General features: G+C 46.8%; 1 protein-coding gene across 1 annotated transcript in view; it reads left to right on the top strand.

Moving 5' to 3' along the window:
- CCDC7 (coiled-coil domain containing 7) overlaps window positions 1-17,945 on the top strand; it is a 46,497-nt gene extending 28,552 nt beyond the window's left edge. Inside the window, exons 9-10 of the mRNA XM_030549271.1 lie at window positions 1,033-1,131; window positions 17,586-17,945. Of these exons, the coding sequence (XP_030405131.1) occupies window positions 1,033-1,131; window positions 17,586-17,945 (459 nt within the window). The remainder of the gene's footprint in view (window positions 1-1,032; window positions 1,132-17,585) is intronic.
- The last annotated feature ends 401 nt before the right edge of the window (window positions 17,946-18,346 follow it).

The following is an 18,346-nucleotide window of genomic DNA, read 5'->3' as shown; positions in this document are numbered from 1 at the left end:
TTTCAGGAACACTATATTTTCATGTTTCTGAAATAATATTCAGGGATCTCCAGTTTTCCATGGAATTTTGGCAAATTTGCTTTGGTTCCAAATTGGGATGAAAGAAAATTCAGAAATACCAAAACTTTTGCTGAACTGAAATCTCCAAGTTTTAGCAAGCTTAGGACCGAGTACCCTCCACCAATTTCAAAGAGCACCCAGCACCTTCCAGGATTGAACCCTGAAGTATTTCTTCCTCTCCATTTAGACATTTCATTCTTTCTTATGTAACGGGGATAACTATAAGTAAGGCTACGTTTTAGTCACAGGTATTTTAGTAAAAAACATGGGCAGGTCATGAGCAGTAAACAAAAATTCACGGCTCGTGACCTGTCCATGACTTGTACTCTTTACCCCAAATCTTAGGTGCTTGGGATGTGTGTGTGTGTGTGTGTGTGCGCGCGCGCCACAGGTGCTTGGGGGGCAGGAGGGCAGCTCGGGGGTGCTGCAGGTGCTCAGGAAGAGGGGGGTGGTCAGAGGGCACTGCAGGTGCTCTGGGGAAGCAGCCCAGGACCCCACTGGTGCTGGTGGTTTTTTTTGGCAGGGTTGGGAGGCTCTCTACCCAGCTCCATGGGAGGCTCCCTGCCCAGTTTCATGTGGCTCCCTGGAAATGGCAACATGTCCCTCCTTCAACTCCTAGGTGGAGATGTGGCCAGGGGGACTCCGCACGTTGCCTCCGCCTTGAGCACTGTCTCTGAAGCTCCCATTGGCTGGTTACCATGGCCAATGGGAGCTGTGGGGGCAATGCCTGCGGTCAGGGGCAGCGTGGAGAGCCGCCTGGCTGTGCCTCTGCCTAGGAGTTGAGGGGACATGTCGCTGCTTTGGGGACCCTCCCCGACGTAAGCGCCGCCTGGAGACCTCCCTCCCTCTTGCACACCAATCTCTGTGACTTCCATGACCTCCGTGACAAACTCGCAGCCTTAATTATAAGAGGTAAACTGAAATCCGGATATCTTGTTCTTGCAGTAACTAACATAATATGTCTGTACTTAGAAATACCAGAAGATTCAAAATGAATATCAGTTGCTAGCAGAAGAAAAACAGATAATGGAGAATGAACTTCAAAAGATGAGAGAGGAAGAGAAGCTAGGGGTTAGTATAAACATACAAAGTGACAAAAAATAAGTCTGTTGTTCAAAATAGCAACTCGATTTATACCAGAAAAATGCCTTTAGAATGTCTTGTGTTTATCTAGTGTAAGTAAATACAAGAAAATATAGTATCTTCTCTCCTGTTTTTTTTAAACACTTATATTTTTGAGGTACTGGTATATAGTCTCACTTGTGGGATGCACCCTCATCCCCAGTGGTGCTGAACTCTAGGACCCTTCTGGAAAGCATGGTCCTTTTACCTCATCGAAAATTTTGAGCCAAGGTTGTTAAAAAGGCCCCGTGGATGCCTGTAGTCTCACTTCATCCCTTTGCATGACAAGCTGAAGATGTAGGGACCTTCTCTGGGGTGTTGATTTTTTAATTTAAAACTTCCCTAACTTTTTTTGTTCTATTGTGTGCATGCTGTTGCACACCTTGAGCTAGTTTGTAACAGCTGTACCAGAACAGATGTAACTGTGCCACCCCAGCAGCAGTGCAAAGAAGGTGTCATGGATTTTAGAGTATGGTATGCTTTGAAACCCTTCTGCAAACTCTTGTGAATGCATCCTTTCCAGTGATAGACTTTGTGGCTCCACTTCACTCCAGGACAATCCTGTGACACTGCCACTCTCAGACCAGGTTCCTAGGCTTCAGCACCCCTGTTTCAGATTGTTCCATTAGAGGGGCCAATTTGGGTAGCTCACTGCAGGAGTCATCTTTCTTGGGAGCTTTGTAACAACAAACAAACTAACTAACAAACAAAAAAGCACACAACAACACAGTTCAGTCTTTGCAAAACAGTATTATTTTATGGTCAACAGAAACACAGCAGTCAGAGATATGGGTTAAAAATCACAAAAAAGGCCTATACACTGAATCTTACTTCACCTTTTAGCTTCTCCTTGCTTAGTTAAGGAGGTTCTGCTTAGCCCATGCAGCCTTGGGTTGGGAAGAGAGCCCAGATGCCTGCAGCCCCTGCTTCTGGCTCCCTGCCATCATCTCTCCTCTTACAGTTTCTCAGGGCTGCTTTTTAACAGAACCAAATGCCCTTTGTTTTAGCTTTCCCTCCTCAAGGATCATCCCCTCCTTTATCCTAAGCCAAGAGTGTCTGCTCAGCTGGGTGTGAGACAACATTTTACAGTTGTATGACTGGTGAAGCATTGAGTGATAGAGTTCATTCAGATCTCTCTCTCTTCCTGGTCCCCTGCATGGAGAGCTCCGGACAGGAGTTAGCCCTTGAAGTCTATGTAACCCACAATACAAAAGTGGGTAGGCAAACTGAGTCACAATATTTTCTTTAAAAATGCCAAAATCTCCGATATACTTTACAGAAGGAATCATGCCTTTGAAATACAAATCTTTCTCTGCTCTCTCATGATATACAGTATGCTTCTTCTTTCCCTGGAAACAGACCTACATCCTAGCTGTTTGTTCTTCCTGGAGGAAGTCCAGACCCTGGACTGCTATGTGATGTGTAGGGACTTCACCAGGGGCGGCTCCAGGCCCCAGCACGCCAAGCACGTGCTTGGGGCAGCAGGCTGCAGGGGCCGCTCTACTGGTCGCTGGGAGGGCAGCAGGAAGGGTGCCTTCAGCGGCATGCCTGCGGAGGGTCCGCTGGTCCCATGGCTCCACCTGCGGGAGGTCCACCTGAGCTGCGGGACCAGAGGACCCTCTGCAGGCATGCCTGCGGGAGGTCCATCGGAACTGCAGGACCGGCGAGCGGCAGAGCGCCCCCCACGGCATGACGCCGTGCTTTGGGCGGCAAAATGTCTAGAGCTGCCCCTGGACTTCTCACCTCAAACCCTCCCTGATAGGCAGTGCAGGCATTTTACCTTCCTCACCAAAGAAGCCTTGTGGAAGGGCATCCTGGAGGAATCTTCTGCAGGGATTGTACTTCAAACCTGTAGATCAAAAAGCATAAGTCTCTTCAGTTTAAGTGAAAGGACCAGATCCACTCATAAGCAGTAGCAAGTAGATAAACCTCTGGGTTTTAGCTAGGGGAGGAGGACAAAGAGATACATTGTTTCTGTGTGTTACCCTTTAGAAGCCTTGTCCCCAGTCTTCCAGACTGTAAAGTAAGTGTTCTTACACCACAAGGGTTTAAAAAATATAAAACCACTTCAGAGGGCAGTTTTCTGGCTGGCTGTCTGACATATTTGGTCTTTATGGCAATTTAGTGCTGGCAAGCTGGGGTCTGAATTTACACACCTTCCTGCTGTGGACCCTGCTACTGTTCATTAAATGTTCTGTATTACATAATGCTTACTGTGCGGCAGCAGGGTCTGTGCAGCAGGCTGATGCACTGTAGATTTATACCCTGGCTTGCCATGCTCAAAATTGCAGTATAAGTTAATAGACTTTAAGTCCAGAAGGCACCATCATGATCATCTACTCCGAGGTGGGCAAACTATGGCCCATGGGCCACATCCAGCCTGCCAGCTGCTTTAATCTGGCCCTCGAGCTTCCGCTGAGGAGTGAGGTCTGGGGCTTGCCCCACTCCAATGATCCAGCCAGGGAGCAGCATCATGTCCCCCTTCTGGCTCCTACATGTAGGAGAAGCCAGGGGGTTCCAATCCACATGCTGCCCCCACCCCAAGTGCTGCCCCTACAGCTCCCATTGGCCGTGGTTCCCAGCCAATAGGAGCTGCAGGGGTGGCACCTGCGGACAGGGCAGTGCACAGCAAAGCCACCTAGCTGCATCTCCATGTAGGAGCCGGAGTGGGGAACATGCTGCTGCTTCTGGGAGCCGCTTGAGGTAAGCACTGCCTGGAGCCTGCACCCCTGAGCCTGTGCCCCAACACCCTGCCCCAACCCTGATCCCCCTCCCACCCTCTGAACACCTAGGTCACAGCCCGGAGTACCCTCCTACACCCCAAACCCCTCATCCCTAGCCCCACCCCAGAACCTGCACCCCAGCTGGAGCCCTCACCCCGCACTCCACCCCCTCTGCCTCAGCCTGGAGCTCCCTCCTGCATCCCATACTTCTAATTTCTGGCCATGGCCCGGAGCCCGCACCCGAGCCAGAGCCTTCACATCCCCCTCTCCCCCGCACTCCAACTTCAATTTTGTGAGCATTCATGGCCTGCCATACAATTTCCATACCCTGATGTGGCCCTCGGGCCAAAACGTTTGTCCACCCCTGGTCTACTCTGACCTACTGCACATTGCAGGCAACAGAACATCACCCACCCACTGTTGAAGTTCTCAAATCTTGATTTAAAGGCTTAAAGTTACAGAGAATCCACCATTTGCTCTATTTCAAACTATCCAGTGACCCAGGCCACATGCTGCAGAGGAAGGTAAGCCCCCCGGTAATGTCTCTGCTAGTCTGGCCTGTGGGAAAAATACCTCTTGACCCCAAATATGGCAGTCACTTAGACACTGCACATGTGGTTAAGAGCCACCACCCAGACACCTAGGAGAGCAACTCAGAGCCCTTCTCATCTGGTGTCCCATCCCCAACCATGCGAGATATTTGCTAATAGCAATTGCAGATGGGCCTTATGACATTGTAGGCAACCTCATCATACCATCCCCTCCATAAACTTACCAAGCTCAGTCCTGAAACAAGTTCGGTTTTTATCCCCGGTGGAAGGCTGTTCTAGAACGTCAGTCCTCTTCATCTGATTTCAAGCCTAAACTTGTTGACGACCAGTTTATATCCATTTGTTCTTGTGCCAACATTGGCCTTTAAATAACTCTTCTTCCTCTCTAGTGTTTATCCCTCTTATGTATTTATAAAGAGTAATCATATCTTCCCTCAGCCTTCATTTTTTAAGGCTGAACAAGCCAAGCTCCTTAAGTCTCCTCTTGGAAGGCAGGTTCTCCATTCCTCTGCTCATATTAGCAGCCTTTCTCCTCACCTGTTCCAGTTTGAATGCATCTTTCTTCTTCGAGTGATTGCTCATGTGTACTCCACAGTAGGTGTGCATGCTCACCATGTGCACCAGTGCCGGAAGTTTTTCCCTTAGCAGGGGAGCTGTAGTGGGGGAGCACCGCTGCGACCCCTAGAGTGACGCCTCTGTATTGCACTATAAGGGGAGTTGCACACTTCCCCCACCTTCAGTTCCTTCTTGCTGCCAGTGAAGGTAGTCAGAACTTCATGCTCCAGCTCTGCTGTAGTGCTTCTAGCCTTAGTAGTACAACTTTTCTTCATAGATTGCTTTTCTAGTTAGTTGCCTGGCTCGGGGCATGCCCTGTGCCCCAGGCTTCAAGTCATGCAACTCCTGTCACAGTTCTATGCCCAGGAGTGACCCACACTCTTAGTGTCTTCACTATCTGGGCAAGACTCACGTAAGTGAGCATTGTAAAATCTGCAGATTGTTCAAGCCTTGAATGAAGTGTGAAAGAGATATCCGACTCTGGGCCCTACTAATGGAGTTGGCATTGGCCCCGGCACTGGCACACCGACTCAACTTGGCACCGGGCACCATGTCATTGGTGCAGAGCGAGGCTCCCTCCACCATTCAGCACCGCTCCCCTGCCAAGAAGCAAAGGAAGACTCAGCAGCGCCGAGAGAAGGACGGGGGTAAGGCCGGACCCGAGCTGAGCAGCCCACGATCTCCCTCAGGAACCAGACCTGTGACTCGTGCTGAGCGGAGTAGTCTGGTCCCATCTGCACATGCCTGTCCTGTGGTGAGGATGTCGTCGACGCCGGAGGTGGCACAGGCAGCACATGACATCATTGCCCTTTTGATGCTGGGTGCGCTGCCTGAGACGGGCCCCTGATCCCAGGGGATGCCACCGTTGGGAGCTCATCAACCCTCCCCAGTTCGGCATAGCCCCCGCTCCGAGGATGAGATACCTACCCGTTCCATGGGGCCATCCCAGAGCCTGCACCAGACTTCCACTTCGGTGGAGTAGCATTGTACATCAATGAGGAGGTTAACTGTAAAGAAATAAGAAGTGATGGAATGGACAAGACAGAGTCTGTCTGGGCAAAAAATCACACTGGAAAGAAAGCTATTAGAGCCTCCCCTGAGATAGTGCTTGGAGTGTGCTACAGACCGCCGGGATCTGATTTGGATATGGATAGAGACCTCTTTAATGTTTTTAATGAAGTAAACACTAATGGGAAATGTGTGATCATGGGAGACTTTAACTTCCCAGATATAGACTGGAAGATAAGTGCTAGCAAGAATAATAGGGCTCAGATTTTTCTGGATGTGATAGCAGATGGATTTCTTCACTAAGTAGTTGAAGAACCAACAAGAGGGGATGCCATTTTAGATTTGGTTTTGGTGAGTAGTGAGGACCTCATAGAAGAAATGGTTGTAGGGAACAACCTTGGTTCGAGTGATCATGAGCTAATTCAGTTCAAACTAGATGGAAGGATAAACAAAAATAGATCTGGGACTAGGATTTTTGACTTCTCGAGGGCTAACTTCAAAGAATTAAGGAAATTAGTTAGAGAAGTGGATTGGACTGAAGAACTTGTGGATCTAAATGCGGAGGAGGCCTGGAATTAGTTTCTGCAGCTGTGACTTAAAGTATCGGAAGCCTGCACCCCAAGAAAGGGGAAAAAACCCACAGGCAGGAGTTGTAGACCAAGCTGGATGAGCAAGCATCTCAGAGAGGTGATTAAGAAAAAGCAGAAAGCCTACAAGGAGTGGAAGAAGGGTGGGATTAGCAAGGAAAGCTACCTTAATGAGGTCAGAACATGTATGGATAAAGTGAGAAAGGCTAAAAGCCAAGTAGAGTTGGACCTTGCAAAGGGAATTAAAACCAATAGTAAAAGGTTCTATAGCCATATAAATAGAAGAAAATGAAGAAAAGAAGAAGTGGGACCGCTAAACACTGAGGATGGAAAGGAGGTTAAGGATAACCTAGGCATGGCCCAATATCTAAATAAGTACTTTGCCTCAGTCTTTAATAAGACTAATGAGGAGCGTAGGGATAATGGAAGGATGACAAACAGGAATGAGGATATAGAGGTGAATATTACCACATCGGAGGTAGAAGCCAAACTTGAACAGCTTAATGGGACAAAATCGGAGGGCCCAGACAATCTTCATCCGAGAATATTAAAGGAACTGGCGCATGAAATTGCAAGCCCGTTAGCAAGATTTTTAATGAATTGGTAAACTCCGGGGTTGTACCGTACGACTGGAGAATTGCTAACTAGTTCCTATCTTAAGAAAGGGAAAAAAAGTGATCCGAGTAACTATAGGCCTGTTAGTTTGACATCTGTAGTATGTAAGGTCTTGGAAAAAATTTTGAAGGAGAAAGTAGTTAAGGACATTGAGGTCAATGGTAATTGGGACAAATTACAACATGTTTTTTTATTAAAGGTAGATCATGCCTGTCATAAACGGAGTGTTAAGGGTTAATGTCTCTTATACCTGTAAAGGGTTATAAGCAGGAACTGGACACCTGACCAGAAGACCAATCAGAAGGCAAGGTACTTTTAAATTTGGGTGGAGGGAAGTTTGGGTGTGAGTTCTTTGTTCTTGTTCTTCTCTTGGAGGGTCTGAGAGAGACCCAGGACATTACTACAGGCTCTCTAAATTTCTTTCATATAGTAAGTAAAACAGGCAGTTTAGGCTTTTTAATTGTTTTACACTATTTGCATTTGTGGATCTGGCTGGTTAACTTTTATATATGTAGTTGCTGGGAATATTTTGATTTGTATTGGTACTGGTGGGAAAGTCTCTTTCTGGTGTCTGTAAGCTATAGGACCCTGTATATTTACATCTTGAAGTTACAGAGATAATTCTTTACTTTTTCCTTTCTTTTATTAAAAGGTTTCTTTTAGAGAACCTGATTGATTGTTTTTTCTCTGTTTCCCTTGTTTATCCCAGGGGATTGGGATATCTCACCAGGACGGATGGGGAACGGGAGGGGGAGAGATAAAATCTCTCTCTGTTTTCCTTGAATCTGTTTGCCTCTTTGTGGAAGGGAAGGGAGATGCTTCTGTGTATGGTGATTTAAGAGGTTAGATCAGTATCTCAGGATAGCCCAGAGAGGGAAGTTCTGAGAGGGGGAAGGTGGGGGAATGGCTTATTTCTCCTTGTTTTAAGAACCCAAGGGATCTTTGTTCTTGGGGTCCCCAGGGAAGGGTGGTCAGAGTGCCCCAAAAAGCTATATTTTTGGGTGGTGGCAGCCTATCAGATCTAAGCTGGTAATTAAGCTTAGGGAAATACATGCTAGTATCTCATTCCTGGACTCTAAGGTTCAGATTTGAGAAAGAATGCTATGACATAGTGTGCAGCATGTGGGAAGATAAGAATCCAAAAACCAGTAAGATTATTAATTTGCTTCTCTGCTAGCTGGTTAATAGCAGAGGGAAGGGGTTATTTTTTTTTAAACTGCAAGCCAGAGAATTTTCTTCCTTGCTCCGTTCTCGCTGTGCATAGGGAGGGCTATTAAGGTTTAACGACGGTCGTTTGTTAAACAAAGCAGCCTTAAGTGGTCAGCAACGCACTCCAGCCAGAACACATTTGTAAATGAAAGACAGTTTCTTTGCTTTTTAACTCTTTCGGGAGAGGCTAGGAAGTTAAAAGGACTCTGTTGCCTAAGCAACCCCAGGAAGCCAACAGAGAACCTGCATTTCAGGCAGTAAACACCAGAGGGCACATCAACACAAGAAAACAGGAACCATGACTACCAAGGACCTGAAACAGGAACCTGGCAAGACTGCAGGCAGAGGTACAAATCAGAAACGCAGACCATAAGCGAGACATGGAAAAGAAACTATAAGAACTAGAAATAAAACAAAAGAGATGGAGCTGAGAGAAAGAGAAGAAAAAATCAAAGAGGAAACCTACAAAAGAGAGCAAGCAGCCAAAGAGGAAACCTACAAAGAACAAAGAACTCACACCCAAACTTCCCTCCACCTGAATTAAAAGTATCTTGTCTTCTGATTGGCCTTCTGGTCAGGTGTCCAGTTTCCTGCTTGTAACCCTTTACAGGTATAAGAGACATTAACACTTAACTCTCTGTTTATGACAGTGCCAAACCAACTTGATCTCCTTCTTTGAGAAGGTGACAGATTATTAGACAAAGGAAATGCAGTAGACCTAATTTACCTCGATTTCAGTAAGGCATTTGACACGGTTCCACGTGGGGAATTATTAGTCAAATTGGAAAAGATGGGGATCTTTTGGATTGGAAAATTGAAAGGTGGATAAGGAACTGGTTAAAGGGGAGACTACAACGGGTTGTACTGAAGGGTGAACTGTCAGGCTGGAAGGAGGTTACTAGTGGAGTTCCTCAAGGATCTGTTTGGGACCAATCTTATTTAACCTTTTTATTACTGATCTTGGCACAAAAAGCGGGAATGTGCTAATAAAGTTTGCGGATGACACGAAGCTGGGGGGTATTGCTAACATGGAGGAGGACCGGGATATCATATAGGAAGATCTGGATGACCTTGTAAACTGAAGTAATAGTAATAGGATGAAATTTAATAGTGAAAAGTGCAAGGTCATGCACTTAGGGATTAATAAGAAGAATTTTAGATATACACTGGGGACACATCAGTTGGAAGTAACAGAGGAGGAGAGAAGGACCTTGGAGTATTGGTTGATCAAAGGATGACTATGAGCCACAATGTGATATGGCCGGTAAAAAAGCTAATGCGGTTTAGGATGCATCAGGCGAGGTATTTCCAGCAAAGATAAGGAGGTGTTAGTACCGTTATATCAGGCGCTGGTGAGACCCCACCTAGAATACTGTGTGCAGTTCTGGTCTCCCATGTTTAAGAAGGATGAATTCAAACTGGAACAGGTTCAGAGACGGGCTACTAGGATGATCTGAGGAATGGAAAACTTGTCATATGAAAGGAGATTCAAAGAGCTTGGCTTGTTTAGTCTAGCCAAAAGAAGGCTGAGGGGGGATATGCTTGTTCTTTATAAAATATCAGGGGGATTAATATTAGGGAGGGAGAGGAATTATTTAAGCTTAGTACCAATGTAGACACAAGAACGAATGGGTATAAACTGGACACTAAAAAGTTTACACTTGAAATTAGATGAAGGTTTCTAACCATTAGAGGAGTAAAGTTCTAGAACAGCCTTCCAAGGGGAGTAGTGGGGGCAAAAGACATATCTGGCTTAAGACTAAGCTTGATAAGTTATGGAAGGGATGGTATGATAGGATAGCTTAATTTTGGCAACTGATCTTTGATTACCAGCAGATAAGTATGCCCAGTGGTCTGTGGATGGGATGTTGGATGGGATGGTGTCAACCTTAGTCCCAGATTTGACCTTAGCGTCCAAAATATAGGGGGTTAGCATGAAAACCTCCAAGCTTAGTTACCAGCTTGGACCTGGTACTTGCTGCCACCACCCAAAAATTAGAGTGTTTTGGGCACTCTGGTCCCCCCGAAACCCTTCCCTGGGGACCCCAAGACCCAAACCCTTGAGTCTCACAACAAAGGGAAATAAATCTTTCCCTTCCCCCTCCAGGTGCTCCTGGAGAGATACACAGACACAAGCTCTGTGAATCTAAACAGAGGGAGTCCACCCTCTGTAATTCCAATCCTGGAAACAAAAGCACTTCCTCTCACCCAGAGGGAAATGCAAACTCAGACTAGTAAATCCAACACACCTAGATCTCCCTCTGACTTCTTCCTCCCACCAATTCCCTGGTGAGTACAGACTCAATTTCCCTGAAGTTTCCCAGAAAAGAAAAACTCCAACAGGTCTCAAAAAGAAAGCTTTATATAAAAAAGAAAGAAAATACATACAAATAGTCTTTCCGCATTAAGGTGACAAATACAGGGTCCAATTGCTTAAAAGAATATTGAATAAACAGCCTTATTCAAAAGAATACAATTCAAAGCAATCCAGCAACTATATTCATGTAAATACCAAAGAAAAGAAACATATAACTTACTCCTTGATCTCTTTGTCTTACAACTAGGAAACAGAAGATTAGCAAGTAAAACTACTTCTCCAAGCTCAGAGACAGCAGGCAGACAGAAACAAAGACTCAGACACAACCTTCCCTCCACCCAAAGTTGAAAAAACCGGTTTCCTGACTGATCCTCTGGTCAGGTGCTTCAGGTGAGAGAGACATTAACCCTAGCTATGTTTATGACACGCCCCCCAAATTGCAGACAGTGGGGAAGCTCACTGGCGGCGATTTCCTTCTAGAACTTTAAATAAACAGATTACTACAACACATGCACCTTTACATATACTACTAAGTATATAACTAACAGACTTTTACATTTTAAGAACACTTTTAACTACTGAATTTGGGAAACTTTTATGGGAGAGTGCATTAGCTACTTTGTTAGAAGCTTTTGTGATGTGTTGAATTTAAAATTAAAAATTTGGAGAGCTAAACTTCAACGAAGAAGTTTTTCTTGTTGTTTCCCTTGGCAGTATGAAGCCACTTTAGTGCAGCATGGTTAGTTTGTAGTTGGAACCGCCGTTCCCCAAACATATGGGCATAGCTTTGTCAGGGCGTACACAATGGCATAGCATTTCTTTTTACTGACTGACCAGTGACTTTTCCTTTTAGACAGTCTTTTTGCTGAGAAACACGACAGGATGGAAGTTGTGATTTGTTGCTTCCTGCATGAGCACTGCTCCTATACCCCGCTTAGATGCATTGTGGTTACTAGGAATGGCTTGTCAAAGTCCGGGGCCCTGAGCACAGGGTCAGACATGAGCATTGCCTTAAGCTGGGTAAAGGCCTTTTGACACTTATCAGTTCACTTAACGGCATTTGGCTGGGTCTTTTTGGTCAGGTCGGTCAATGGGGCAGCGATTTGGCTGTAGTGTGGTACAAATCACCTGTAGTATCTGGCCAAGCCTAAGAAGGATTGGACTGCTTCTTGGACCGTGGGACAGGCCACTTTTGGATAGCATCCACCTTGGCCTGTAGGGGGTTTATGGTTCCTCGACCCACCTGGTGCCCCAGGTAAGTTACTTTGTTTTGGCCTATTTGACACTTTTTGGCCTTAACAGTTAGTCCGGCCTGCCTGATGCGCTCAAAGACATTTTCCAGGTGTAGTAGGTGTTCAGGCCAGGAGTCTGAAAAAATGGCCACATCATCGAGGTAGGCAACTGCAATTCTCCAGTTCAGCTAGTAGACCATCTACCAGCCTCTGGAAGGTGGCGGGTGCATTTCGAAGGCCGAAAGGAAGGACATTGAATTCATACACCCCCTCATGGGTGACGAATGCTGACCTTCCTTGGCAGGTTTATCTAGCGGTACTTGCCAGTACCCCTTGGTTAAGTCTATTGTAGAGATGAACTGGGCACTGTCCCAACTTTCTCAATAGCTCATCGGTGCATGGCATTGGATAGTTGTCCGGACGAGTTACCTGCATTTAGCTTACGGTAGTCACGCAAAAGCGTATTTTCCCCATCTGGTTTGGGTACCAGAACCACTGGAGATGCCCATGCACTGGTAGATGAGCGGATTATACCCATCTGTAGCATGTTTGGATCTCCGTTCTATAGCAGCTTGGGCATGAGGAGACACCCGGTAGGGTGGGGTTCTGATTGGGTGAGCATTACCTGTATTAATGGAGTGGTATGCCCGTTTAGTCCGTCCTGGGGCGGCTGAGAACAATGGGGCAAAGCTAGTGCACAGCTTCTTGATTTGTCGCCGCTGCAGACGTTCCAGGGTGGTTGAGAGGTTCACCTCTTCCACGCCACCGTCTTTTTTCCCGTCCTAGTAGACACCGTCAGGCCACTTAGCATCATCTCCCTGGACTGTAAACTGACAAACCTGTAAGTCTCTGGAATAGAAAGGCTTGAGAGAATTAACATGGTACACTTTAGGCTTTAGTGAGGAATTGGGAAATGCTATGAGGTAGTTTACAGTTCCCAGGCGCTCTTGGACCATGAATGGCCCTTCCCATGATGCTTTCATCTTATGGGCCTGTTGCGCCTTTAAGACCATAACCTGGTTTCCTACCTTGAAGGAACGTTCTTTGGCATGTCTGTTATACCAGGCCTTTTGCTCTTTCTGAGCATCCTTTAGGTTCTCTTAGCAAGGGCTAAAGAGTGTCAGAGGGTGCTTTGTAGGTTGCTTACAAAGTCCAGAATGTTAGTTCCTGGAGAAGGCGTAAACCCCTCCCATTGCTGCTTCACCAACTGTAATGGCCCCTTAATCTCGTGACCATACACAAGTTCAAATGGTGAAAACCCTAAACTGGGATGTGGTACAGCCCTGTAGGCAAACAGCAACTGCTGCAACACTAGGTCCCAATTATTGGAGAATTTGTTGATGAATTTTGTATCATGGCCCCCAAAGTTCCATTGAACCTTTCCACCAGGCCATTGGTTTGATGGTGGTACGGGGTGGCAACCAAGTGATTCACCCCATGAGTTTCCCACAGTTTTTCCATGGTCCCTGCCAGGAAATTAGATCCTGAATCTGTAAGGATGTCGGAGGGCCAACCTACCCTGGCAAAGATGTCTGTTAGGGCCAGGCACACAGTGTTAGCCCTGGTGTTGCCTAGAGCTACTGCTCTCGGCCATCGGGTAGCAAAGTCCACTAAAGTCAGTACATACTGCTTTCCTTCTGGGCGTCTTTTTTGGGAAAGGGCCCAGAATATCCACAGCTACTCGCTGAAATGGGACCTCAATTATAGGGAGTGGCTGGAGAGGGGCCTTGACCTGGTCTTGAGGCTTTCCCACTTTTGGCATACCTCACAAGACCGGACATACTTGGCAACGTCCTTGCCCATCCCCTCCCAGTGGAAGGACTTCCCAACCGGTCCTTGGTTCTGTTCACCCCAGCATGGCCACTGGGATGATCATGGGCTAAGCTTAAAAGCTTCCCCGGTACTTAGTTGGAACCACCAACTGTTTTTTGCGGCTGCCATTCTTCCGGTGTCCACAGAAAGAATCTTTTGTATAAAAGTCCTTGGTCTATAACAAACCGGGATCGATTAAAAGAGCTGAGAGGCGGTGGGGTGCTCTGTGCCGCCGCCCAAGCTTTCTGAATGCTGTCATCTGCTTCTGCTCAATCTGGAACTGTTCCCTTGAGGCTGGGGTCACCAGTTCTTCCTCAGACTGTGGACTTGGGCTTGGTCCTCTGGAAGTGATGTAGGTGATGGGGTTGTTTTCGTTGCTGGTGAACCGCTCTTTGCTGGTGCACCTGAGGTTATTTCAGGCTCTGGCTGAGCCTTTTGGGTATGGCTGTCTGTTGCTTCTGCCAATTTTGGCTCGCTGGCGCCCTCTGGCATTGAGTTTGAAGAGGTGGTTGCACTGGCTGGTGCTGGTTGCTGTTCCAGTTCCGGGCCTGGGACTGGAGCTGCTGTGGCTGCATCAGTGGTTGGCATGGGATCCGGGTCCACTACCTCTGTCTGGGTCTCTGGTAACCCAGACGGGGCGTCTGTGGACGGCTCAGGAACAGGAATAGGTCTGGAAACTTGCCTGGTTTGGCTACGTGTAACCATTTTCACTCGCTTGGCCCGCTTCACCTGGTTGGCCAAGTCTTCTTCCAGTAGCATGGGGATAGGATAATTGTCATAGACTGCAAAAGTTCACATTCCTGACCAGCTTTTGTACTGGACAGGCAGTTGAGCTGTAGGCAAGTCTACCGCTTGTGACATGGAGGGGTAAATTGTCACTTGGGCCTTTGGGTTGATGAATTTGGGGTCTACGAAGGATTGGTGGATAGCTGACACTTGTGCCCCCGTGTCTTTTCACACAGTAACCTTCTTTGCACCCACTCTTAAATTTTCCCTTCGCTCCAAGGGTATTTGAGAGGCATCTGGGCCTGGGGATCTTTGGTGTGATGGTGGTGTAATGAATTGCACTCGCATGGTGTTCTTGGGACAGTTGGCCTTGATATGTCCCAGTTCATTACACTTAAAGCATCTTCCATCTGATGGGTCACTGGGCCGAGGTGAGTTACTGGAGACTGGTGAGGTGGAAGAATCGGGCGTCTGTGGCTTTACTTGGGTTGTATGTGGGGTCTTTGGCTGTCCTCGGTTGTAGGGTTTATGGTCGGTGTGCCCCCTGGGTATCGTCCCCCTTGACAGAAGCTTTCTTGCTTTCTGACACTTTTATTTATTGGCTCCAATTTTCCCCGCCTTAGCGAGATCTTTGGGTTTTCCATCTTGTATGTACCGTGTGATGTCTTCAGGAACACCATTCAAGAACTGCTCCATTTGTATGAGGAGGTGCAGTTCTTCCAAGGTTTTAACATTGTGTTTTGATATTCAGGCCTCATAATTTTTCCCAACGTAGTAGGCGTATTTGGGAAATGACACATTTGGTTTCCACTTTGGGTTCTGAAGCGCCGACGGGGCATGATTCGGGAGATGCCCATTTTGTATCTGGCCTGGTTTGAAAAAGTTTATAATTGTTTATTTGCTGCTTAGGCATTTTAGCTGCCACCTTTGACAAAAGTCCACTGAGCTGTGACCTCAATTTTACCATGTACTGGTCTTCGGGGATGCTGTACCCAAGACAGGCTTTTTAAATTTTCCAGAAGGCCTTGGTGTCATTACATGCTTGTAGGTGGGAAATTTTCTGTGCTGTGGAGCAATAATTGGCGCCGGGTTGTTAGGGTTGGCTGGACATGCAGCCCAGCTTGCGCCAAGTTCAGTTTATGTTTTTTTTGTTTTTTTCTTTTTTTTTTTTTTTTTTTTTGTTTTTTTTTTTTTTTTTGTTTTTTTTTTGTTGTTTTTTCATGTCTCAGGTGTGGGCCGCCTCTTTGGCTGCCTGTTTTCTTTGGTAGGCTGCCTCTCTGATCTGTTCTTTTCTTTCTTTTATCTTCATCTTTTTTTGTTTTATTTCCAGTTGTTGCCTGTGTTTAGCTTTTTTGAATTGTTTTTTAGCCTTAATTTTTTCCTTAGAAGTCATGGTTCTTGTTTTTTTGTGTTGGGGTGCCCTCCGGTGTTTATTTTTTGAACTGCAGGCTCTGTTGCCTCCTGGGGTCTGCCTAGCAACAGGGCTTTTGCCCTTTGTTTTTAATGTAAAGCAAACCAGAAAAACCACTTTATTTGCATGTACAGAGTGCTGGTAATTGACTCCTAATGGGAGTGCTATTGTGTGACAAAAGACCCTTAACAGCCTTTTAATGGCTTCTTGCTTACTATGCAAGCCACAAACTGCCAGAGAGAGCAGAAAAAAAATTCTTTTTGGTTTCCTTTTAAAACCAAACTGTTTCTCTCTGCTAAAAAGCCCTTAGCAGAGAAAAGAAAAATATAATATTTCTACTGGCTTTTGAATTTTGTCTATCCCACCGCTGCCACCTTGTCATAACTGTAGTCCCAGATTTGGACCTTAGCGTCCAAAATATGGGGGTTAGCATAAAAAACCTCCAAGCTTAGTTACCAGCTTGGACCTGGTACTTGCTGCCACCACCCAAAAAATTAGAGTGTTTTGGGGCACTCTGGTCCCCCCGAAACCCTTCCCTGGGGACCCCAAGACCCAAACCCTTGAGTCTCACAACAAAGGGAAATACATCTTTGCCCTTCCCCCCTCCAAGTGCTCCTGGAGAGATACACAGACACAAGCTCTGTGAATCTAAACAGAGGGAGTCCACCCTCTGTAATTCCAATCCTGGAAACAAAAGCACTTTCCTCTTCACCCAGAGGAAATGCAAAATCAGACTAGTAAATCCAACACACACAGATCTCCCTCTGACTTCTTCCTCCCACCAATTCCCTGGTGAGTACAGACTCAATTTCCCTGAAGTTTCCCAGAAAAGAAAACTCCACAGGTCTCAAAAAAGAAAGCTTTATATAAAAAAGAAAGAAAAATACATACAAATGGCTCTCTCTGTATTAAGGTGACAAATACAGGGTCAATTGCTTAAAAGAATATTGAATAAACAGCCTTATTCAAAAAGAATACAATTCGAAGCACTCCAGCAACTATATTCATGTAAGTACAAAAAGAAACAAACTCTTTGGTACTCACAACTTGGAAACAGAAGATTAGAAGCAGAAATACTTCTCAGCAAGCTCAGAGAAAGCAGGCAGACAGGAAAACAAAGACTCAGACACAAAACTCCCTTCACCCAGAGTTGAAAAAATCCGGTTTCCTGATTGGTCCTCTGGTCAGGTGCTTCAGGTGAAAGAGACATTAACCCTTAGCTATCTGTTTATGACAGATGGGATCTGAGTTACTGCAGAGAATCTTTCCTGAGTGCTGGCTGGTGAGTCTTGCCCACATGCTCAAGGTTTAGGTGATCGCCATATTTGGGTCGGGAAGGAATTTTCCTCCAGGGCAGATTGGCAGAGGCCCTGGAGGTTTTTCGCCTTCCTCTGCAGCGTGGGGCATGGGTCACTTGCTAGTGGATTCTCTGCAGCTTGAGGTCTTCAAACCACAATTTGAATACTTCAATAACTTGGACATAGGTTAGGGGTTTGTTATAGAAGTGGATGGGTAGGGTTCTGTGGCCTGCTTTGTGCAGGAGGTCAGACTAGATGATCATAATGGTCCTTCTGACCCTAAAGTCTATGAGTCTATGAGGAGCAGGTCTCGACAACCATCCGCACTGACGCTCAGATTCGAGTGTTCACTCTGACAGACGTCAGGCTCAGAATGGCCTTCGACTGTCGTTAGCACCCGGCGTCGTAGCCATTGTCGCCGGGGGGAATCTAGAAGCAGCACCTCCGATGGGTACACATCTTATCGTCGAGATCTAAATCTTGAGGTCAGCACCGACAACAGCTGTGGACGCTCCCGACACTCGTACAGCACCGTGCGTTCCTCAGCGACTTCGGCATCGGCCACCAGCCACTCATCCCTGGGCTTGCGCCGCCCCCCACGATCAAGTGGCTCTGCTTTGTCCCCCAAGTGGGTCAGTGGCAAGGGGCGCATTGGCAAGGGCAGTGTGTCATTGGGCACCGGGCCCACTTACCTGCACCAGCGAGATCATGTTCAGTGACGGGGGCATCACAGGTGCACTCTACATCCCTGCCTCAGCACAGGAAAAGTCAACTGGTACCGAACCAGCGGCACCGCCCCCAGGCTTGGACTTGGGGGTTGAACCACCGGTACCACCTGATGTCCTGGGGCAGAATCGGTCCCCTCACCGGCACCGGAGGATCCATAGCGATGCCACCACCCACCCTACAGGAAGATTTTAAGGCTTACCAAGAGCTCCTTAAGCGGGTTGGCCTCAAATCTCCAGCTTCAGGCTGAGATAGTGGAGGATCCATTGGACAGTCTGTTCAATGGTGTTGCCCTCTTGACACCAGGTCGTGTGGACCTACCTCTCCTCCAGGGGGGTGACCAACATATTGACTTCGCTTGGTGAATCCCGGCCTCCTAGACACCTATTTCTAA

Source organism: Gopherus evgoodei, chromosome 2 (genome assembly GCF_007399415.2).
Source record: "Gopherus evgoodei ecotype Sinaloan lineage chromosome 2, rGopEvg1_v1.p, whole genome shotgun sequence".
NCBI classification, from domain to species: Eukaryota; Metazoa; Chordata; order Testudines; family Testudinidae; genus Gopherus; species Gopherus evgoodei.
The sequence above is the reverse complement of the archived record's forward strand: the minus strand, read 5'-3'. Positions and strand labels throughout refer to the sequence as shown.